This window comes from Oncorhynchus clarkii, chromosome 6 (assembly GCF_045791955.1).
Source record: "Oncorhynchus clarkii lewisi isolate Uvic-CL-2024 chromosome 6, UVic_Ocla_1.0, whole genome shotgun sequence".
NCBI lineage: Eukaryota > Metazoa > Chordata > Actinopteri > Salmoniformes > Salmonidae > Oncorhynchus > Oncorhynchus clarkii.
In genome coordinates, this window is record NC_092152.1 from 9,485,709 (window position 1) to 9,509,843 (window position 24,135).

At 41.4% G+C, this 24,135-nt stretch overlaps 1 protein-coding gene across 2 annotated transcripts; it reads left to right on the top strand.

Moving 5' to 3' along the window:
- The first annotated feature begins 658 nt into the window (after window positions 1-658).
- LOC139410593 (LIF receptor subunit alpha a) lies at window positions 659-23,903 on the top strand. Of its 2 annotated transcripts, none has more exons than XM_071155893.1 (18): window positions 659-839; window positions 5,857-6,010; window positions 6,216-6,352; window positions 6,586-6,739; window positions 9,187-9,462; window positions 9,641-9,770; window positions 10,323-10,453; window positions 10,598-10,743; window positions 12,085-12,238; window positions 12,839-12,903; window positions 13,121-13,343; window positions 13,616-13,801; window positions 13,942-14,043; window positions 17,397-17,546; window positions 18,530-18,667; window positions 19,042-19,135; window positions 19,632-19,698; window positions 19,826-23,903. In XM_071155893.1, exons 2-18 carry the CDS (start codon window positions 5,947-5,949, stop codon window positions 20,474-20,476), a joined length of 2,868 nt encoding a protein of 955 aa, XP_071011994.1. In that variant the 5' UTR covers window positions 659-839; window positions 5,857-5,946; the 3' UTR covers window positions 20,477-23,903. The 2 variants fall into 2 exon arrangements, with proteins under 2 accessions (XP_071011994.1, XP_071011993.1); XM_071155892.1 differs by having other exon boundaries at window positions 670-839; window positions 17,397-17,573; window positions 19,826-20,716.
- Window positions 23,904-24,135: the final 232 nt, after the last annotated feature.

The following is a 24,135-nucleotide window of genomic DNA, read 5'->3' on the forward strand; positions in this document are numbered from 1 at the left end:
CGGGTGCAATCATATCTCTCCTGCTATGTAAAAAATGACCGATATTAGAGATAAGGACGACATTATTACAGATGTGATTTGTGCTCGTGCACATAATTACATAACCAATATCCCCCAGTAATAACCAATCCCGTGCGACTCGTGCTCTCCTTGACCTGCATGGCACAGCAGGGGTTCTTGAGAGGGAGCTGTGTTTCTTTATACACTACATTACATAAAGCTATCTGAATTCTTTCAAACATATAAACGTATATGTGTACTTCTTTGCAAATATATTTATTGGCCACTGTGAAATACTACGGCAAAGGAAAATGATCTAACGTCAGCAAAGTGGATGGTCAATAAAATTATTCAATATAGGCGAGACCGGAAATGCTCTCCAGTTGTCGCCAATTTGACGTTTTCAGGCCCAGTTCCATTTCAGTCTCTAGCCTCTTATTCTTCAATCCCTTTGATGCACTGGACTTGAAAGCTCTTAATATATCAAATTAGTTCGATGGCCAATCAAGATAATGTATGTATCCATCACCATATTGATCTTACCTTTCAAATAACCTCAGATTTGCAAACCAGCTAAGGAACAAACGAGTAGGGAAGGGAGGCTCGTCACCGAAATGGAATCGGACGTGTATCGTACGCCTTTTCCAGGAAATCCTACATTCTGGAATTCTGAATTCTCTGTACTCACGGAGAAGCTTGACAAGACCGCTAGCTTGTTGAAACTCACATTTCAACTCTCTCTTTACATTTGTTTTTATATCTAATATCGTTGATCATTAAAAAGGTTAATTGTTATATTTAAAAAAACGATCTACTACGTGATCCCAGGTCGGTGTAAGGTAATGTCGGATATTTATTTTTTATTATTATTGGGTTGACGCGCTCTCCATAACACGAAACAACATCATGTCTGCGTGTAACGGAGTTAGCTAGAAAGCTAAATATAGCTTGCTGGCAAGTAGCCTAGTAGAATTGAGTTAAACTATAAACTAGTTAGCTAACGTTATAGTGAGGTTGTTATTATTATGGTGTTGGTCTAGATACATTTTGTACAGAATCATTGGTGTGTAGGTAGCATCAAGGCCTAACGTTAGCTACTGATCTAAAATCAGCCAAATTATAAACCGTTAACGTTAGCTTAAGTAAAGGCCATGGCATGTTTTGAAATACAATGTGTTATTATAATCATAACTAACCTTACTGGCTATCATGAGTTTGCTAACCATTTACTTATATTAATTTATGGTTAGCTATTTGAATATGAACATAGCTAACGTTAGTTTAGTAAAACAGGTATCAAAAACAGATTTAGCTAATTTTAATAGGCAGGTAACGTTAGATGGCTAGGTAGCCCCCCCCCCCCCCCCCCCCCCACACACACACACACACTACAATTGCATTAATATCCTTAATACCTCATATTCAACCATTATTTACATTTTTTAAATCTCCAGAATTTACATTTATTTTAACTAAACTAAATAACTAAATACAATGTTAACAGTTCCCACTGGTGTTTAGGATTGCTAAATGGAATGGCCCGTTACTACCTCTCTACATGAACACATGCTAGCTACCTCAACGTGTGTTGATTTACAATAGGTATTTATCACTGAATAGTGTCAACTAACAAGCTAGTGCATGTAGGCTAGATGAAAATGCTATTAAGTGGATCTAGAACGGGAGGAACGGATCACTTTACTTGTATCTTGTTCAATGGTCAATTTTAGCACTGTTTTCAAGATGGAGTACTTTCAGTACAGAGTTTAAACTGTGATCATTAGGCTTTCGTCTAGTATCCCAGCGCTAACTCAACATGACTTAAAATGCATAAAAAGGATGCGGTGTGAATTGTTCGACTTGTGTATTTAAAAATGCAATGACCATGTTATTTTTTCTCACTCGGCTGATTATTTACACAAGTGGAAGAATAGTTCCGTGTTCAAGTGAGGTGCTGCTGCAAGCTTTTGAAGTTATACCCCTTTTAATTTAGGATACATGCTAGCCTTATTATTCTGTCTGATAGTGAGTTGTATTTTCCCCAGAAAGAGAACAGGAAGGAAGGAAGGAAACAAATTAGTTGGTCATGTTCCTAAGACTGCCAAGGACTTGATCTGCTCCTTCCATTAAAACAGAAGCATACTGTTTCACATCCTTGGTTCCACAGAAATGCATTACGGATCATGGTTCTTATCGAAAGCAATCAGTTGTGGGATGCAGGCTGTTGTGGTGTTTGTGGTCTCTAGGCATTTGATGCTGTAAGAGGAGTAGACATAGCAGCCAATATTGGTTCCTCTACTCTGCATTTGTACTTCCTTCTCCTTATGGGACTTTGTGCTTGTGTGTTTTATCACTTCGGTCTTCAGCATGTCATTTTCCACAGAATTCTGAGGTTATTTGGATGTGAAGGGTCACTTTATTGTACACCTGTAGACTAGAGAGACCTTGTTCATTTCTGGGGATGTGTGGACCAAACCATGTAATGCATGTTTTTTTTATATTTTACCTTTATTTAACTATGCAAGTCATTTAAGAACAGATTCTTATTGTCAATGCCCTGCCTTGTTCAGGGGCATAACAACAGATTTTGACCTTGTCAGCTCGGGGATTTGAATTTGCAACCTTTTGGTTACTAGTGCAATGCTCTAACCACTAGGCTACCTGCTGCCCCAGGTCTTTTTCATTGTTCAGAAGGGAGATCTGCTTTAGGGCTGGGCTCTATTTAACCTCACCTGTACAGTCTTATATTTTCTAATAATAGCAAACCCAGTTAACTGCCTACAATGTTCTTTTAATGGGTTTAGAAGAGATGGATACTCCTTTAAGTTACGGTTGTGTTATCATTGTAATGCAGGATGATAGGCCTGCTCAAGCTTGTCCCAGGGAACTGGACCAACTGGAGTGGAGTCATGACAACATCACAACACAATGTTGATTTAACCCCAAATCTCTGTCTCGAGCACATAGATGCGTCGTACCTAAGGGCATTTTATAGCCCGCTCCCAGAACTGTTTCTGCTATCATGTCAACTCCTTGTATGTTTGGTATGACAGTGAATTGACATGATAGGACCAACAGATCTGGGACCAGGATACAGTTAACAGCTGTCGGATCTTAATTTGAGCCAGTTTGCTACAGCATGAAAATATTCCTAGATCAACAGAAAATGTGATTAATGGCCTTTTTTTTTTTTTTGGAGGGGTTGATACATTTGTTTTATTTATTTGGGGTCATTCCACCTCAAAAAGTACAAGAACGATGATTCTGACACCCACCATCTGATTGTTCTGAAATTGTTTCCCTTCTTAGAAACAGATAAGATTTAGCATTCCTGCAGCATTATTTGTGGATTCATATAATATTGAATAAAAAAAGTGGAGCCTCCCGGGTGGCGCAGTGGTCTAAGGCACTGCATTGCATCGCTGTGCCACCAGAGACTCGGGGTTCGAGCCCAGGCTCTATCGCAGCCGGCCGCGACCGCAAGGCCCATGGGGTGCCACTGTCGTCCGGGTTAGGGAGGGCCTTGCAGGGATATCCTTGTCTCATTGTGCACTAGCAACTCATGTGGCAACTCATGTGGCCGGCTGTGCGCAGTGCACGCTGTTTCCTCCGACACATTGGCTTTCGGGTTGGATGCGCGCTGTTAAGAAGCAGTGCGGCTTGGTTGGGTTGTGTTTTGGAGGACGCATGGTTCGCCTCTCCCGAGTCCGTACGTGAGTTGCAGCGATAAGACCGTAACAACCATGAATTTGGGGTAAAAATAAATAAAGTACAGATTTGGACCAAACCTTTTTATAACAACGAGTGAGGAATCCAAAAAACTGGTAAAAAAGCCACCCACGCACACAGCACACCAATTAGTCATTGAAACTGTTGGGTTTACAAGGCTTTCAGAAGGTATTCACACCCCTTTACTTCTTCCACATTTTGTTGTGTTACACCCTGAATTGAATATGTATTAAATTGACCTGGCCTAAACAAAATACCCCATAATATGGAATTATGTTTTTAGAAATCTCTACAAATTCATTAAAAACGAAAGGCGAAAGTCAAACGAAAGTCAATAAGTATTCATCCCTTTGTTACGACAAATCTAAATAAGTTCAGGAGTAAAAATGTGTTTAACAAGTCACATAATAAGTTGCATGGACTCTCTGTGTCAAATAATAGTCTTTAACATTCTGTTTTTGAATGACTACCTCATCTCAGTACCCCACACATACATACATACAGATAATTGTAAGGCCCCTCAGTCGAGCAATGAATTTCAAACACAGATTCAACCATAAAGATCAGGGAAGGGCACCTATTGGTAGATGGGTATATATATTTTTATAAAGCAGACATTGGTTATTCCTTTGAGCATGGTGAAGTTATTAATTACACTTTGGCTGGTGTATCAATACACCCAGTCACTACAAAGATACAGGCGTCCTTCCAAACTCCGTTGCCGGAGAGGGAAGAAACAGCTCAGGGATTTCACCATGAGGTGAATGGTGACTTTAAAACAGTTTAATGGCTGTGATAGGAGAACTGAGGATGGATCAACAACATTGTAGTTACTCCACAATACTAACCTAATTGAGAGTGAAAAGAAGGAAACCTGTATAGAATAAAAAATATCCCAAAACATGCATCCTGTTTGCAAGGTTTTTTTCTGTTTATTTAGAACCGAACAATAGTATGAAGAAACAATACTACATGTCAGACATAGAGACCTGATACTAATTACTCATTGGCTTTTGACCATTTCTTTGTTTTCCCCATGTCTTACTCATTGTAAGAAAAAATCTTAGCCCAAATCAGATATTAGGTACTCTATCTATTGAATATTATATGAATTCTATAAATTAAAAGGGCCAATTTGGGTGCCATCAATTAACACAATTGATTGCTTTCTCAGAGATTCAAAGATTTGAATGCTAATCTTTTCTGTGTCTAACTACAGAAACGATTTCAGAACAATATGAGATTGCTGATGTGACATGGAACAATCCTTAGGGCAAATCAAGTCTTGACATTTTAAAGTTGTTTTAAACCTCGAATACACTACAAGTTTGCATTTCTTGTTGTGTAGGAACATTCTCAGCAACACAAGTCTGATCATGTTAAGATCCCGCATATGTACCACTGCAGTAAACACATCTGGCTATGTTCATGTGTAATGGAATAATGAAGAATCTGATCTTGATAGGCCTATCACTGTCTACTAAAAGCTCACTTAAACGTATTCACATGCATGTATTTACAGTCTGACGTTTCTCAAAACAAATCTAGCAATTTAATGACATTTTAAGCAGAAGCAAGTCAAGTCATCCAAAATATTGTTCACACCTCTTTACCTCTTCCACATTTTGTTAGGTTAATCATAACAAGCTTGTATCTTGTTAATTATTAGGCTATAGTAAGATCTTACGAGTTCCCTCTGCTCTCTTTGTAAAGGGATGTGTACTAAGGCATTGTGCCAGAGCTAGGCTACTGCATGCAAATCTACTGTAGGGGAAATGGGAACAATTTGTCCGTGACATTTTTTTTTACTAGTGCAGCTGCTAGTTGTATATTTATGCTGGTCACAGCATTTTTTTTATAGACTTTAAAGAAAACATTACATTCTCTTGTACGTAATAGTCTAGTATTTGTTGCTACTTTTTCTCGAAAATTGAAGTGGCTCTGCTGAATTCAATTCAGAACAACCACGCCGACTTGTACCACGTCATTACAGGGTGTCTGTAACTGGCATTGTAATTTTGGGGTCTCAGGTAAATCACATGATAAATTACGTGATGCAGAGACTAAGGCTCTTTTTATTCATATTTTAATTTTATTCTAATATTATCTTATTGTGTGTGTCGACAGGGAAGTGCTGTTGTCTCCCGTTGCCATGTCTCAACTGCTGTTGCAGTAAACCACAGACTGCATCACCTGGAAGGATCTAACTTAACCACCATGCCAAGTCTGTTCTTCTGCATTCTGCTTCTGGGCCTGAGGGTCACAGAGAGCCAGGCCAGTGGTAAGTCTATCCAGTGAGATGGAATTAGTGTTTATAACATATTATATAAGCCTTCTAATAAGACTTTAGAAAGGTTACATGCACATAACAAGTCATAAAGCGCCATAACATTTTATTATCAGATCATATTGATGCTCAGGACTTGATAGAGTCACTAACTGAAGCGTTCTGTATTTGGGTTTTCAAACTGTCGATGGGTCTGCAGGACTCGCACCACCACAGCAAGTGAGGCTGGATGCAGACAAGGAAACACAAACGCTATCGGTCACATGGGAGGACGGCCACGCCTCTACCTTTGACGTGGAGATTCTACGCACTGAACTCATGGAGATGGTGCTGAATGTGAGTGAAGTATTATGTTTGATCAAGACTGTGTTTTAATTTTTAAAAGCATATTGTAACAGATCCTTACTCTTTCTTAGCGTCGGTAGACTACATGTTCACTTGTAGTGTCTTGCTCTTCAGTCGTTGTCTCTTGACTGGAGCACGTGCTTTTGTCATGGGTGTGATCTGAACCCTGGTCTCACGCTCAGGAAAGCCAACGTCTTAACAATTCAACTTATTTGTTTTGGTAGGAAACAGTGGGTGTAACAGAAGACCAGAGCACAGGGAAGCACCAATGGAACTGGACCTCTCCAGTACCCCTGGAGTGTACCTCTCTGTCGGTCAAAGTACGCTCCAGAGACGGCCAAGATGTCAGCGAATGGAGTTCTCAACAGATACTTCCAGGTTGGTCTCTCTCTGCACACGGGGGGGGGGGGGGGGGGGGGGCTTGAACAACTCCCTATATGTTGTTCTTCCTAGAGGAGGGTAAGATTCACACAATCAGACGGGAATGAGCACATATCTGGAATCCTCCAACCAGAATTTCTGGAAAACCTGGGGATTTTTGGGGAAAGCTCCTGGAATTTTGCACAAAACAGGAATATCACATTTTCACCAATAGCATTATGTACTCGGGAAAACAATAGGTGTGGTGAGCTGTACATGTCCTTTTTATGGACAGAATTGTTTTGATGCCTTTTTAGATGCCAGTAATGTCTGGTGGTTTCGGAGGATTTGATGACGATGTGAGTGGATGGGTGTGGTATGGTGTCGTGGTTGTTGCAGACCTACTCAAACTAATTGCCCCTCTGGAATAAATAAAGTGTTTTTACAGTGGGGCAGGCCTCTGCTGCCATAATCAGGGTTTCTTCTGCATAGAAAAGTATTGGGCGGGTCGCCTAAGTGTTTTTTTGTGGCCGCATATTTCCAAACATTTTTTTTTTTTAAACATTCAGTGTAAACTTAGAGTAATAATACTGTGTGTGTGTGTATATGTGTGTGTATATGTAACCGATGTGAAATGGCTAGCTAGTTAGCGAGGGTTCACGCTAATAGCGTTTCAATCGGTGACGTCACTCGCTCTGAGACCTTGAAGTAGTTGTCCCCCTTGCTCTGCAAGGGCCGCGGCTTTTGTGGTGCGATGGGTAACGATTCTTCGTGGGTGTCAGTTGTTGATGTGTGCAGAGGGTCCCCGGTTCGAGCCCAGGTCGGGGCGAGGAGAGGGGCGGAAGCTATACTGTTACATATGTGTATATATTTATATGTATGTGTGTGTACAGTTGAAGTCAGAAGTTTAGAATTATTTTATTTCAGCTTTTATTTCTTTCATTACATTCCCAGTGGGTCAGAAGTTTACATACATTCAATTAGTATTTGGTAGCATTGCCTTGAAATTGTTTAACTTGGGTCAAACATTTAAGGTAGCCTTCCACAAGCTTCCCACAATAAGTTGGGTGAATTTTGGCCCAGCTGGTGTAACTGAGTTGGGTTTGTAGGCCTCCTTGCTCGCACAGTTCTTCCCACAAATTGTCTATGGGATTGAGGTCAGTGCTTTCTGATGGCCACTCTAATACCTTAACTTTGTTGTCCTTAAGCCATTTTGCCACAACTTTGGAAGTATGCTTGGGGTCATTGTCCATTTGGAAGACCCATTTGTGATCAAGCTTTAACTTGTCTTGAGATGTTGCTTCAATATATCCACATAATTTTCCTCCCTCATGTTTCCATCTATTTTGTGAAGTGCACCAGTCCCTCCTGCAGCAAAGCACCCCCACAACATACTGCTGCCACCCCCGTGCTTCACAGTTGGGATAGTGTTCTTTGGCTTTTCCTTCAAACATAACGATGGTCATTATGGCCAAACAGTTCTACTTTGTTTCATCAGACCAGAGGACATTTCTCCAAAAAGTACGATCTTTGTCCCCATGTGCATTTGCAAACCGTAGTCTGGCCTTTTGTATGGCAGTTTTGGAGCAGTGGCTTCTTCCTTGCTGAGCGGCCTTTCAGGTTATGTCGATATAGGACTCGTTTTACTGCGGATATAGATACTTTTGTACCTGTTTCCTCCAGCATCTTCACAACGTCCTTTGCTGCTGTTCTTGGATTGATTTGCACTTTTCACACCAAAGTACGTTCATCTCTAGGAGACAGAACGCGTCTCCTTGCTGAGCGGTATGATGGCTGTGTGGTCCCATGGTGTTTATACTGATGAACGTGGTACCTTCAGGCGTTTGGAAATTGCTCCCAAGGATGAACCAGACTTGTGGAGGTCTACAAATTTTGGGGCTGATTTCTTTTGATGTCAAGCAAAGAGGCACTGAGTTTGAAGGTAGACCTTGAAATACATCCACAGGTAAACCTCTAAATGACTCGAATGATGTCAATTGGCCTATCAGAAGCTTCTAAAGCCATGATGTCATTTTCTGGAATTTTCCAAGCTCTTTAAAGGCACATTCAACTTAGTGTATGTAAACTTCTGACCCACTGGAATTGTGATACAGTGAATTATAAATTAAATAATCTGTCTGTAAACAATTGTTGGAAAATGACTTGTCATGCACCAAGTAGATGTCCTAACCGACTTGCCAAAACTAGTTTGTTCGTTTTCTTGACTCCAACCTAAGTATATATATATATATATATAACTGTGTGTGTGTGTGTGTGTGTGTATAAAAGATAAAAGCTCGACAGGCAGGAGTATTTTATTGATTTTGTTATGTTCAAGTCATGTATTGCAGGAAATGTGCATTAAAACAGCTAAATAAGAGGGCCTCTTCAATGTTCAGTCAGCGACCGTACCATTGGTGATGTCCACCATTCCATTTTGACCTCCATTTTGTTTCTTCTCCCAGGGTTGGATCTCCCGGACAACACAGACTCACAAATGTACCCAGAGGGGAAAACGGTTCCCGTGGGCAGCAACATGACGTTCTGCTGCATCGTGGAAGAAGGTCAACAGTTTGGAAGCCTGTGGTACAAAGACACACTCGTGAAAGAGAACATGCTGAGTAGGCGGACCTACGCTACCACGATGACCAATCAGGGCCCGTCCAACCCCTCCGGGACCAATGTGGTCTGCAGCAACGAGAAGAAAATGATTATCGCCGGCGCTGTTGTCTTTGTGGGGTGTAAGTCCACTTTGTAGTGTTGCTTCTACTCTCTCATACTGTCGTGTTCAATGTAGAATTGTGAATCAATCGCGGCTGATTTGCATTGTATGTCTTATCTATTGTATGTGAATGCCTATTGGCTAAATATGTTGAGATTTTCCTTGACCATATCTCCCCCCCCCCCCACCATCTCTAGACCCCCCTCTGCCCAGTGACTTGGTGTGTGAAACCCATGACCTGATCTCTGTGGACTGTCAGTGGTCAAAGGGCCGAGATACCTACCTGTTTGGAATGACCCGTCAGACGTACTACACCCTGAATGGAAGGTACAGTCTTACAAACATTCACCTTTCATCCTCTGTTTCCCTGAAGGTGCAATATGCAGAAATCACTCTGCCATTTCCTGGTTGCTAAAATTTGAATAATTCGCCTAATTTCAGTTTATGTGAGAAAATAAGTACTCGGGAGTGTAGAGAATCATTGTACCATCAAAACCGCTGTGAAATATATTTTCAAAAACCAAAATATTTTATTTTCAGCTGTTTGAAACTGGTGTACAAAACTGAAAGTAAAAGATGCAAAAATGAAACTTAAGCATGGGAAGCAGAGAAATAGTGCACATAGATCTACCACTTCTTAGACTTGTTTCCAATGTGAATGACAAATCTATAACTCACATTTCTATGTGAATTTGGTTGGATCGCCCAAACAAGTTACATATTGCAGCTTTAGATATGTCTGTGTTGCAAATGGCCTCTAGTCAAAAGTAGTGCACTGTATAGGAAATAGGATGTCATTCAGGACCCGTCCCTATTGCATAACATAAGCTTCCAATAATGTCTACTTTCATCACTTTTCATTGCCATTGCAATGTTCAGGAACTGCCCCAAAGCCAGGAACAGCAACATGCGTTGTGGTTTGGAGCAGTGGGATGGGAACTGGACCCTAGTCGCACGCAACCTGCTGGGCGAGTTCAGGCTTACAGACGCAGCCGAGCTGGGTCACAGAGGTCAGTGCTGCTGTTCGATACAGTCTCATTATTACTAAATATGATTCATATTAGATGACTGTATGTAAACCTCAATACAACAAGTCCACAGCATCAGCAGAGCGAGGTCTTTACACACTCTTTTGAATGTAATGTTGTTGCCAGTCCGCCCAGTGGCCCCTGTGAATTTGACCACCCCAGAGGTCTATAGCTGGAATGCCAGTGTGGGTTGGCTGTGGAAGGATAAGGGTTTCGAGAGGCTGTCCCTTATCTGCCAGGTGCAACGGACCAGCCACTTGAACAGCAGCACGGTGAGTGGACTTCAAGGGGATTATTTATCCAATATACATGTTTGGGTTACATTAAAAGGACAAGTTTGTTTGTTTGTTTATTTTTCTGCGATTTCACTTGGTTTTGAGAAACTTAACCTACCAGCTAAGTGAGATCGTAAAACAGGTGTCTGTCTGGGCACGTTTATAACATGCCATTTATATCAAATGGAGATTTGATTGAAAAAAAAACAAACGGGTCCTTTTAATCTTACCTTGAGTTGTCTCTTTAAGCCAGTAGTAACAGCATCCACAATAATATGTTGTTTACCTTAGCTACAGCCAGTAGTAACAGCATCCACAATAATATGTTGTTTACCTTTGCTACAGGCAGTAAGTAGTAACAGCATCCACAATAATATGTTGTTTACCTTTTGCTACAGGCAGTAGTGACAGCATCCACAATAATATGTTGTTTACCTTTTGCTACAGCCAGTAGTAACAGCATCCACAATAATATGTTGTTTACCTTAGCTACAGCCAGTAGTAACAGCATCCACAATAATGTTGTTTACCTTTTGCTACAGGCAGTAGTAACAGCATCCACAATAATATGTTGTTTACCTTTTGCTACAGCCAGTAGTAACAGCATCCACAATAATATGTTGTTTACCTTTTGCTACAGGCAGTAGTAACAGCATCCACAATAATATGTTGTTTACCTTTTGCTACAGCCAGTAGTAACAGCATCCACAATAATATGTTGTTTACCTTTTGCTACAGCCAGTAGTAACAGCATCCACAATAATATGTTGTTTACCTTTTGCTACAGGCAGTAGTAACAGCATCCACAATAATATGTTGTTTACCTTAGCTACAGGCAGTAGTAACAGCATCCACAATAATATGTTGTTTACCTTTTGCTACAGCCAGTAGTAACAGCATCCACAATAATATGTTGTTTACCTTTTGCTACAGGCAGTAGTAACAGCATCCACAATAATATGTTGTTTACCTTTTGCTACAGGCAGTAGCTAGCATGATTTAGCATCATCCTCTAAAATGGATGTAATCCAATATCCCTGATGTTACCAAACGTTGTCACAAATGTGTGTGATACATTTTTTGGAATGTTATTTAAATTATAAGAGAGTACAGAGAGTAAGGAAGTAAAGAGTTTGACATTTAAGGGGGAGATTGGAACATCTCAAAATATTCGACCACTACCACCTTTATTCAATTCTATTTCAACGAGGCAGTAACCATGAAAACATGTAGGAAAGGATCATGTGACTAGGTGTATGACATCGAAATAATTTATTGTATGCTTATGGCTTTGTGTTGTTTAAAAACATTTTTTTTACATTTTTTTTACGAATCTAGCAAACCTACACTGGTTACGGACTGAACACAGTGGTACTGAAGGACCTGCAGCCCGATGAAAAGTACAGCGTTAAGGTTCGCTGTGGATCCCAGAAGAACTTCTGGAAATGGGGAGAGTGGAGTCTGCCGCTGAGTTTCCAAACCAAAATGGACCGTAAGCACACACCCCTGTCATTGGAGATATTTTTGTGAACAGTATTTTATTTGAAATATAAATATTGTGGTATTGAGATGAAATGCTATTCAGAGGTATACACCGACAGAGATTATATGTAAATCATACAAAACATCTAAAAGAAATGCGAAAACAATCACAGTAACATTTAACTCTGAAATGAGACTTGACATTCCATTGACCTTTGACCTAGTCATGACTCATTGATATGTTTGGTTACATGGCGTTGCTGTTTCCACACATACTGCTTTCATTAGACAATGAGGAAAACACTGAAATACAGAACTAAACACTTTTTAAAAGATGGAATTCCGCAGTGGGGGAAACGGCGCCACTAGCGGCTCCACTACCGTTGTTATTGTTTTTGTTTTGTTGAGGTAGCAGCGCTGGGGAGCATGGTGCATCATGGTAAAACACGTTGCAGTACATATGCTGCTGTTCTGTCACGCGTGTCAGTGGGGGAAACAGTGTTCATTGTTTGCAGTGACATCTTTGTTGTAATGTCACCAACGGCCGTGGCAGTTTCACCATTTAAGGATTCCCAGCTTTTAAGCTCTGTTTTTTTTCCTCCTGTGCCAGGCCCTGTTGCTCCTGACATATGGCTGTGGATGGACAGCGACAACCTAGGCCGTGTTTTGTGGAAAGTGAGTACTACCTAGCTGCTTATCATAATATTCTGGGTGTCTGTGTGTGTGTGAGTGGTCATGTGAGAAAGTAGCTACAATACTAGTCCTGGATTTAAAAGCACTTTCAATAGAAATACTCCACTAAGCATATTTTTTTGTCTAGCACGAGCCTTCATCTGTGTCTGCAAAACTGTTCCTAAATGTACTCCTCACCGGCTATCCATTTCTCCTCAAGCCTCTAACAAAGAGCGAGAGCCATGGCCAGATCAGCGGTTATGAGGTGATCCTGTGGAGCCCCGAGGAGAACAGCCAACAGACTCTCACCCTTCCCCAGAGTGTGTATAGTCTCCCCATCAACGTGACTGACCTCGGGAGTAAAGTCACGGTCACTGTCACCGCTCGGAATCCTGCAGGAGTCTCCCTCCCAGCGAACGTTGTCATCCCAAGATACTTGCCAGGTAAGAATGGGGGAAAACGGGTCGTCATCCCCAGACACTTACCCGGTAAGAATGGAGGGAAAAGGGGGGCCGAATTCAGCGTCTCAGAATAGGACTCCGGATCTACAATCAGTTTGGCTTTTGAAATCATCAACGATAGGGCACTCCTGCTCTGAGCCGATTTATGAATACTTGCCTTTGCACTCTCTCCTTTACACATGTAACTTTAAAAGTGATGCATGTTGGGATAACTAGGTCTTTTGGAATGAGACTGAACTCCGACTATCTTTTAGACGCAGAGGACACCGCCATCTCCAAGGTCGCGTTCAATGGCAGTGGGTTTCCCCTGTCCTGGGTGGCCCATGCTAATGCTAGCTGTGGCTACGTGGTGGACTGGTACAACACTAGCTGCACACAGGACTGCAATGTGGAGTGGACCAGGGTGGCAGCGGACAACACCAACACCATGGTTCAATCCGGTGAGTCTGGGAAGATAACGTTTTTTTTTTTCAAGTTTACATAATTTGATTTAGTGTGTGTGACTGGCCCGTCTGCATTTGCCAGAAAGCCAGTCTATCACAGAGTGTGTCTCAATAAATGTTTTTTTTCTCCTTCGCAGGGAACTTTTTTGCAGGAGTGAGATACACGTTTTCTTTGTATGCCTGTTCATCGGAGTCCACGGTGTTGCTAGAGAGGTGGCATGGGTACATGCAGGAACTGGGTAGGTTGGCTGGCAATTGAATGACTGTAATTGAATGACTGTAATTGAATGACTGCAATTGAGCATATTGTAGTTGTCTTTTCTGGGATATTTTACTCAAAAAAAAACACATTTGAGTATTTTGTTCGTTATTACACTACGCTTGTCTTAAATTATATATTAAATTGCTTAGATCATAGGAATCACTGTGCTGCCATATTTATATACCTATCCAAGGCCTTAGATACTGTTGGCCATCCCCTACTCATTCAAAGGTTGTCTGAAATGGGCCTCGACCAGTCGTCTTGCAAGTGGTTTGGGAACTATCTATCAGACAGGAGACCATGTGTTGGTGTCAAGTTACCTCGATATTACTAAAGGTGTCCCGCATGGATCGATTTTGGGACCTGATCTCTTTACTATTTATATAAATAATATTGGACCTATTTGCAAACACCTGTACCATTCCTCAGTATGCAGATGACACTTATGTACTCTATTGTCCCTACGGCTGACTAGGCTATGTTGGAGCTGCACTCAGATTTTGTCCCCTGTTGATTTAAAATTGTTACCTAATGCGGGAAAAAACGAAATGTTATGTTTTCTCGTAGCAATATTTTAGATGGCTTACACATTTATGCATTGGATGGTTCTTTCATCGAGCATGTTCCAGCCTATAAATATTTGGGCTTTTGGAATGACAATAATTTGACGTTTTAAAAAAACATACGGATGAGCTAGTTAAGAAGCTGAGATTTAAAGTGGACTTCTTTTTATAGAAATAGATCGTGCCTCTCCCTAAACAGCAGGAAGCAGATTGTACAGTCAACTTTCCTGACAGTTCTTGACTATATGGTGACACTATTTACTGGAATGCAGAAGCCACTACTCTTAAACCTCTGGATGCCATCTACCATAGTGCCCTCCGCTTTATCACAGTTTTAATGTGTCAGTGCTTCCTGTATCAAAAGATTGACTGGTCGTCATTAATGTCCGTAGAGCATTCCATTACTCCATTTTTGTTTATAAAGCTCTACTACTAGAAGTTTCCAACCTACCTCACTTCACTGTTAAAATATAAAAACATGATATTTATTATTATTATGATTATTTTTTACCTTTATTTAACTAGGAAAGTCAGTTAAGAACAAATTCTTATTTTCAATGACGGCCTGTTCAGGGGCAGAACGACAGATTTGTACCTGGTCAGCTTGGGGGTTTGAGCTTGCAACCTTCCGGTTACTAGTCCACCGCTCTAACCACTAGGCTACCCTGCAGCCCCAATATACCAAACACGTTCACAGGGATGGTTAACTCAAGGTTCAACTAGTAAGTATCGATCTACAGTGGCAAGAAAAAGTATGTGAACCTTTTGAAATGACCTGGATTTCTGCATAAATTTGACCTGATCTTCATCTAAGTCACAACAATAGACAGACACAGTGTGCTTAAACTAATAAATTATTGTATTTTTCTATATTGAATACATCATTTAAACATTCATTCAGTGTAGGTTGGAAAATTATGTGAACCCCAGGGCTAATGACTTCTCCAAAATCTAATTGGAGTCAGGTGTCAACTAACCTGGAGTCTAATCAATAAGATGAGATTGGAGATGTTGGTTAGGAGCTGCCTTCCCCATAAACACTCACAAAATTAGAGTTTGATATTCATGAGAAGCATTGCCTGAAGTGAACCATGCCTCAAACAAAAGAGATCTCAGAAGACCTAAGATTAAGAATTGTTAACTCTAAAAGTCAGTCCACGGTATGACAAATTGTCTATAAATGGAGAAATTTCAGCCCTGTTGCTACTCTCCCTAGGAGTGGCCATCCTGCAAAGATTACTGCAAGAGCACAGCGCAGAATGTTCAATCAGGTTAAGAAGAATCCTAGAGTGTCAGCTAAAGATTTACAAAAATCTCTGGAACATGCTAACATCTCTGTTGACGAGTTTACGATATTTTAAAACACTAAACAAGAATGGTGTTCATGGGAGGACACTACGGAAGAAGCCACTGCTGTCCAAAAATAACAGTTTGCAAAAGAGCACCTGGATGTTCCACAGCTCTACTGGCAAAATATTCTGCGGACAGATGAAACTAATGTGGAGTTGTTTGGAAGGAACACACAACACTATGTGTGGAGAGAAAAAATGTACATGAAAACCTCATCCCAACTGTAACGTATGGTGGAGGGAGCATCATGGTTGGGACTGCCTTAGGGCCTGGACAGCATGCAAAGTTTATCAAGACGTTTTGCAGGAGAATGTAAGGCTCTGTCCGCCAATTGAAGCTTTGAATTTAACAGAAGTTGGGTGATGAAATAGGATAATGACCCAAAACACAGAAGTAAATCAACAACAGAATGGCTTGAACAGAAGAAAATACGCCTTCTGGAGTGGCCCAGTCAGTCCTGACCTCAACCCCATTGAGATGCTGTGGTATGACCTCAAGAGAGCAGTTCACACCAGACATTCCAAGAATATTGTGGCACTGAAACAGTTTTGTAAAGAGGAACGGTCCAAAATTCCTCCTGACCGTTGTGCAGGTCTGATCCGCAACTACAGAAAACATTTGGTTGAAGTTATTGCTGCCAAAGGAGGGTCAACCTGTTATTAAATCCAAGGGTTCACATACTTTTCCCACCCTGCAGTGTGAATGTTGACACGGTGTGTTCAATAAAGACAATGAACAATTATATTTGTTATTAGTTTAAGCAGACTGTTTGTCTATTGTTGTGACTTAGATTAAGATCCTAAAATGTTATGATCAATTTATGCAGAAATCCAGGTAATTATAAAGGGTTCATATACTTTTTCTTCCCACTGTTGGTAAATCCTCCTTCAGTTTTAGTGCCCCTCATATTTGGAAAACTGGTCTCTCTGGGGGCAGTTTAGGACTTCAATGTTGAGTGGATTTAAAGAGAATTGCAACTGTTTGTATTGAATATAATGAATTGTATTTGTGGTGTTTTGAAGTTGTAGTATTGATTCTGTATGTCATTTTTATGGATCATTTAGAATTGGTTGTATTGTTGTCCTCAGGGTAGCATTGTAAATGACTCCCTGGTCTCCAATGGGTTCCCCTGAATAAATAAAAACAACATATGGTCTCAACAGTTGAAGATAAATCAAAAAGTATGCTGATGAAGCGTTTTGCGTCATATGATGCATTTTCTATTACCACACTTTTCCTTCTGTGTACTTAAAGTGCTCTATCTACAGTAGCAAACATGACAGCTGACATATACACTTTTATGGGACAGTATCAACAGTGGACTAATGAACAAAATACAAAAATGTGTTTTTAGTGCACTATCCCTTTTTAAATATCTCCTTGTCACATCTGACCCTCCCTCTCCCCTCCTTTGCAGTCCCGTCTCGGACCGTCCCCAGGCTGTCACCCAACCAGGAGGGCGCTGACGTCCAGCTGACCTGGGATCAGATTCCACTGGAGCATCAGAGAGGCTTCATCCTGGGATATACCGTCTACCTGACCAACGCATCCCACCTCACACTACTGGGTAACCCTTCACCCCTAACCCTACTGGGTAATTCTTCAGACTTTACCCTACTGGGTAACCCTTCAGACTTTATCCTACTGGGTAACCCTTCAGACTTTACCCTACTGGGTAATTCTTCAGACTTTACCCTACTGGTTAATTCTTCGAAATAGCCCCTGGGCCTGGATTTATAAACGTCTTAGAGTAGGAGTGCTGATCTAGGATCAGACCCCGTCCCCGTCTGTTATTCATTACTATGTAAATCAAATAAATATAAAAGGCTAAACTGATCTTAGATCAGCTCTCCTACTGTAGGACACTTTAGGAAGTTTTGTCATTCAGTTAATCATTGACGGGACACTGGTCTGAGCTAGCTAGGTCCCAAGGCTGCAATCAGAGAAACTCTGCCTCACACTGTGTATTATAGAGCTGGGCCATATGGACAAAAATCGATATCGCGATAAATTGACACATTGTGTGTGTGGGGGGGGGGGGGGGCGCATATCTATTTTGCTCGATAACAACAAAACAATAAAAGGTTTTAATGGAGTTAGGCCTACTTTACATTAGCATCAGGGCTCTCAACAAAAAAAATTCAGTGCCAAGTAAGACAACTGAGATGGTAGCCTATGATGATAAATTAAAAAGCTATTTCATCTAACATATGCAGGAAATGCATGCATACACACATAATCTATGCATACAGATACTGTACATACATCAGTGGAGGCTGTTGAGGGGAGGACGGCTAATAATGGCTAGAATGGCGCAAATGGAATGGCATCAAACCTTGTGTTTGATTTATTTGATACTATTCCGCTCTAGTCATTAACACGAGCCAATCCCCCCCAATTAAGGTGCCACCAACCTCCTGTGACATACATACATCCATCCATCCATCAACAAGGACATATCAGTTGGCTGTGTTTAAGCCTTTCAACCTGAGGAACTCACCAGTGGTAACCATGGACAACATCTATGTTTCCTCTCTCTCTGATTGACAGCCAACATCACAGATCCACAGCTCACCAACCACACAGTCAGGAACCTGGTCCTAGGTTCCTACAAGTTCACTGTCAAGGCCTACACCGCAGCAGGGGAGGACGGAGGCGCCACAGTGTCCATCTCACTGGAGCCCTACAGTATGTTCTGTCAACATTCTCTCACAGTTCTCACAGCTGTTTTTAGGCCTCACAGTTTAACAGTATGTTCTGTCAATGTTCTCACAGCTGTTTTTAGGCCTCACAGTTTAACAGTATGTTCTGTCAATGTTCTCACAGCTGTTTCTATGTCTCACTGTTCTACAGTATGTTCTCTCACATTTGTTTGTTGTACTCTTGGATTCAAATTGATCAGTGCTGTAAGTAATGTGTTAGTATGTGACTGCTAGTATGTGTAGCTGTCATTGAGTGAGTTTCATGACAGTGGTTTTAGTCTGCTCCGATTGAACCAGGATGCAAAGATATCGCCAGCACAGCACCATGGCATCTCTAATATTTCCCTTTCTTTCCTGTAGCCTATTGGCTGATCATGGAGATCCTGGTTGCTCTGGGCACCATGACCTGTCTCCTCATCGTCATCACCATCGCTTGCTACAGGAAGAGGAAATGGTAGGCTCGTGTTTCTCACTGCTTTGGCAGAGTCAAAATGAATGAGTTGAAGTTGCCCATAGAGACACTGATTTTGGGTCACTTTTGCATTTGTTGGCCATTAATGGTTATAAAGCCATCGGATTGGGGGAGGGGAAGCTGATCCCATATCTGAACCTAGAGGAAACTTCACCCCGGAGCCAGTAAACTAAATCACCAACACCAGATTGTCTGTTATAATTAAGCAATAAGGCCCGAGGAGGTGTGGTATATTGTCAATATACCACGGCTAAGGGCTGTTCTTATGCACGGCGCAAAGCAGAGTGCCTGGATACCTCACTTAGCTGTGGTATATTGGCCATATCACAAACCCCCGAGCAGTAAAAATAAATGTTTTGTCATACCCATGGTATACGGTCTGATATACCGCGGCTTTCAGCCAAATCAGCATTCAGGGCTCGATCCACCCAGTTTATAAACAGAGTATAATGTTCTGTTTTTTGTTTTTCTTGAAAAGGGTGAAGAAGGCCTTCTACCCTGAGATTCCAGAACCCAAGCTACCAGGAGATTGGGGGATAACACAGGTAAGCTCTCTGTTCTTATCCTATCAGTGTGGCCTAATCCCTTCTAGTCACTGGGTTCTCTTTCTCAATCTTCACCATCTTGTGGAAAACGATGCCAGGCACAGGACTAATATGTGTTTGTTTCCAGGGGACGTTGGACGTGAAGCCCTCTCCCCACAGCATGGTGCACATCGTGGAGGACTCTGTGTGGGACTCCAGCAAGGAGGCTCTAGTGACCGTTCCCGAGGAGGACGAGGAGGGTACCGGCGACGAGGCGGCCGACACCGACGAGCCCGCCTCGCTTCGCTACTACAACCAGGTGGTGGAGGAAGGCTCCTCCTCCCAGCGTCGTCCTCATGCTTCCGACTCCTCAGCCTCCTCCACCGGCTCCATGGACTCAGGACACACCGACGTTACCTACACCGGCATCCAGACCTCGGCCTGCTCCCTGGCCCCCATGGCCCACTTCCAGCCTCAGCCTGATGCATCCCAATGCGTTGGCGGTGGAGGTTACCGGCCCCAAATGCAGTCTGCATCATGCCCCGAGGAGCCCCAAACTGGCCCTGAGGAGCACCTTCAGCCCCCTGTGGGTTCTTTTGGAGGGTACCAGCCCCAGTGCTCCTGGAAACAGGACTCTCCCGAGGCTGATGGCGACGGCTTGGACCAAACCTGTCTGGGCAGCCCTACCTCGGTCACCTCCTCCCAGTTCCTGCTCCCTTATGACACCTCAGAGGAGGGCAAGGAGCACCCGTCATCAGCAAGCACCTGGTTCCATAATCTCCTGACAGGCAAACCCTGAGGCAGCCCAATGTCATGACAACGAGTCATGAGCTTCACGTCCAATTCGCCACTGCCTCTTCTCTCACCTTCCCAATCGGCATTTGTTGATGTTACAATACACATTTCAATGTTATGTTTCTAAGCCCATGTAGGTGTGAATTTACAAATGGACACTCTTAAGAGAACACTAATTACACTAATCCTAGTTTTGCTGGACTGCATTTGTGGAGATTGAGCAGTTTGTGCTACTGAAAGAGTTGAAGGCATTCTAGTTCAAAGAAAGTTGACAGCATTTTCTTAAACATATGAAAATCACCATGACGTCTGCTACACACACTAGCAGTTAGATTCTAACATTATTAATGAAAACGTCTGAATTACTTATTGTTGTCCTCTGGAACTTTCTGGAAATATCAAATATTCACTGAAATAAGCTAGTAGTATATGGAAAAATGTACTATCATGTTATATTTTGTTGTGTATTTTTGTGTTTTCGTTCCAAGCCAGGGGCATCAGAAGGTGTCCTTGCTAAATGTGGAAGATAAGTTAGTCGCCATTGTTTTAAGTATGCATTTGAAAAACACCACTTTTCACTTGCACATTCTAAGATATAACACAATTTTTTTCTGTGTTTTGCATGGTTGTATTGTTAGATATATTCCAGATCTGTTGGGCCTCCGCTATTGAACTGTTGATTGTTCTACTACAGCCCTTTACCAAATCACGTCTTGACAGTTTAAACAAACATAAGTGTTGCCTTGAAAATGCTGTGCTTCCAATCATTTTGGCCTGTTTCGAACAAACCTTTTTTGCCTTGTAGATGGATAATGGGGTATCAAAACAACTGAACACATTATGCAGATTTGCATCATGGGATCTGGAGTTTACCCTCCAATGCAGTGGGATATTGATATAGAGGTAATCCTCCATAATAGTGCAACGCCAGCTTGTGGTCAATTTCAATGTAGTCAATTCAGGAAGTACACTCAAATTGAAATTAAACACATTTCCTCAATGCTTTTCAACAAAAAGGAATTGGACTTTTCTGTTTACTTCCAGAATTGAAGCGGAATTGACCCCAAGCCTAGCGCAGTTTAAAAATAGATTATTGGCCAACGGTTTTACTTTGAAATAGTAATTAACACTATTTTTGGCATTATTCAGACATACTACATACATATGCCTATGGAATTGTTACTGTGAAGTGAAGACACATGCACTACGTAAATACAGGCTTGGGAGTTATTGTTGGTGTTTGAGAACAGCTGTTCTAAGTTAGCCTGGATCGCTAGTTGAAGTGGTTGCAGTGGATTTGCTGTGAGTGCCTGTTGATGTGTTTCAGGGAGATCCAGATGAACGTGTGTGTATAGTGTATTATAAACTGGGTGGTTCGAGCACTGAATGCTGATTGGCTGAAAGCCGTGGCATATCAGGTTATGACAAAATATGACTTTTCACTGCTCTAATTACGTTGGTAACCAGTTTATAATAGCAATAAGGCAGTTCGGAGGTTTGTGGTATATGGCCAATATGCCACGGCTAAGGGCTGTGTCCAGGCACTCCCGCATTGCGTTGTGCAAGAACAGCCCTTAGCCGGGGTACATGAGCTATATAATACACCCCCTGGGGCCTTATTGCTTATAGCATAGTATTTCTTGGGTTGTTGTCAGAGAATACAGGACAATCTGGGAGCTGGTGTCAAACTTTACAGCGAACATTGATATCTTGTCATAGCCTGGTCCCAGATCTGTTTATGCACTTGCCAGCTCCATTGACAAGGAGCTTGGCATGATGTCACTCTTCCATTTTCTGAGCACCTCCAGCAACAAAGCTTTGAGTACTACTGTGACATAGGTAGAAGGTTAATAGATTAACCATAATAAATGGTTTTAATAGACACGCTCCTCTGAAGTTGTCTTCGGAGTATTAGAGACTATCCTAATGCTATGCGTTAACATTTTTGTTGATTTTTGTTTAACTCTGCACTTTTCCTCTTGCTCGGAAGTTAGTTATTTTTTTTTTATATATCGTTAATTGTGTATTTCCTATCTTCTGTCTCACCACAACTCTGTTCTGGAGTTCTAGAAGTCTACGTTGTTTTGTTTGGGGGGGGGGGGTCAACAGACAATGTATCCATCTTGTTAAGTCTGTTACGTTACAAGCCATATCACTCACTCTGATGCAAGATATGTATTTGTCCAAACAGTCCTTGTAATGGCATTACTGACAGCTTCAGCTTGCTTGGGTTGTGTTGTAGGGATTTATAGTGATAGGAATCGTGCTGTCTGCTAATGGCTCATGGCTTCTTGTTTTGCCTGTAAGTTTCTGCATGTTGTATAAGCTATTAACCATTTTAGAGTGGAATTTTCTTCAACATCAAAATAATGAAGATATATATATATACTATATACTACTTAATATGTAAACACTAATAATGGCATTGTGCTTGACTCATGTCTTTCAGAAAATGATGCAGCTCTTATTCTTAACACTGAAAATGCTTGGTTTGGTTATGCCCCAAATGGTACCCAAATCACTATATAGTGCACTGCTCTACATAGGGAATAGAGCCACACAGTGGAGGTTTCATAATACCTATAAAACCTAGCGGTCAAACAGGGAAAGGGTTCCAATCGTTTTTCCACCATTTTTCCCTTAGTGGATTTTTTAGAAACAATTAAAACAAGGGCTGTGTTTAATATAGGCTTACCATGGTGTGACGTTTTAATAACCCTGCAAATCTCTGTCGGACAAGGTGACCGACCCATCAATATATTCGGCACTATTTACTCTCAGGTTTCGAAAATACTAATTAGCATCAAAGTAGACATCATACAAAACTACAAATCCCTGCAAGCTCCTGCATGTCATCTCGATATAAAACTTGCACAAGGCAGTTCACAGAATTTACCATTTAAAGAAATGTATCCCATTTATTCATTACTACATTTAGCTAACATTAGATTAATCCAGAGATTCTAACCTTTGCCTCGATTCGGCAGTCCCGTCCAGATCATCATGGCATTTGTAGTTAGCCACATTAGCATCTAATTAGCATTTCATTTTGGGTGGGTGAATATATTGATAAAAGTCACCTTGTCCTAAAGAGATTTACACAGTTACCAAAACGTCACACAAGGCTAAGCCTACACGAAACACAGCCCTTATTTTAAGTGTTTCTAAAAATCTACCATGGGAAAAAAATGAATGGTGTAAAAATGTTTGGAACCATTTCCCTGTTTTTTGACGGCCAGGTATGATGACTCAATGTGGTACTCTATAGGGTCCCATTTTGGGAAGCAGCCTTGGTTTATTGGAGAGAAACACTGAACATTTCTTCAGGAAGATTATCAACTGAACAAAATTAGAACACTACTTGTAAACACTGCTAAGTGCTAACACTGCAATGTAACCTGTTTTTAAGGCAATAAAGAATTTAAAACCTCTCTTACTGTCAACTATTTTACAACAAGAAACTCAGACATATATATTGTATTTCATAAAGGTACAATTGGGTGAAATACTGAGGTATGTATCAAAAGTCACCGTTTCTACCTGTGAATTTATCCATTTTATTGGCTTCCTTTTGCAAATGTTTGCCTGTATGTTACATGCATGACCACATATTGCTATTAGTGCAATCAATCACTACAGGGCAGCTTTAAACAGGCTACAAAA

Coding starts and splice junctions, on each gene's coding strand:
- LOC139410593 (XM_071155892.1), top strand. CDS start 5,947: ATGCCAAGTCTGTTCTTCTGCATTCTGCTTCTGGGCCTGAGGGTCACA. Junction 6,011..6,215: donor CACAGAGAGCCAGGCCAGTG/GTAAGTCTATCC, acceptor ATGGGTCTGCAG/GACTCGCACCACCACAGCAA. Junction 17,574..18,529: donor TTCACCCCTAACCCTACTGG/GTAATTCTTCAG, acceptor TCTGATTGACAG/CCAACATCACAGATCCACAG.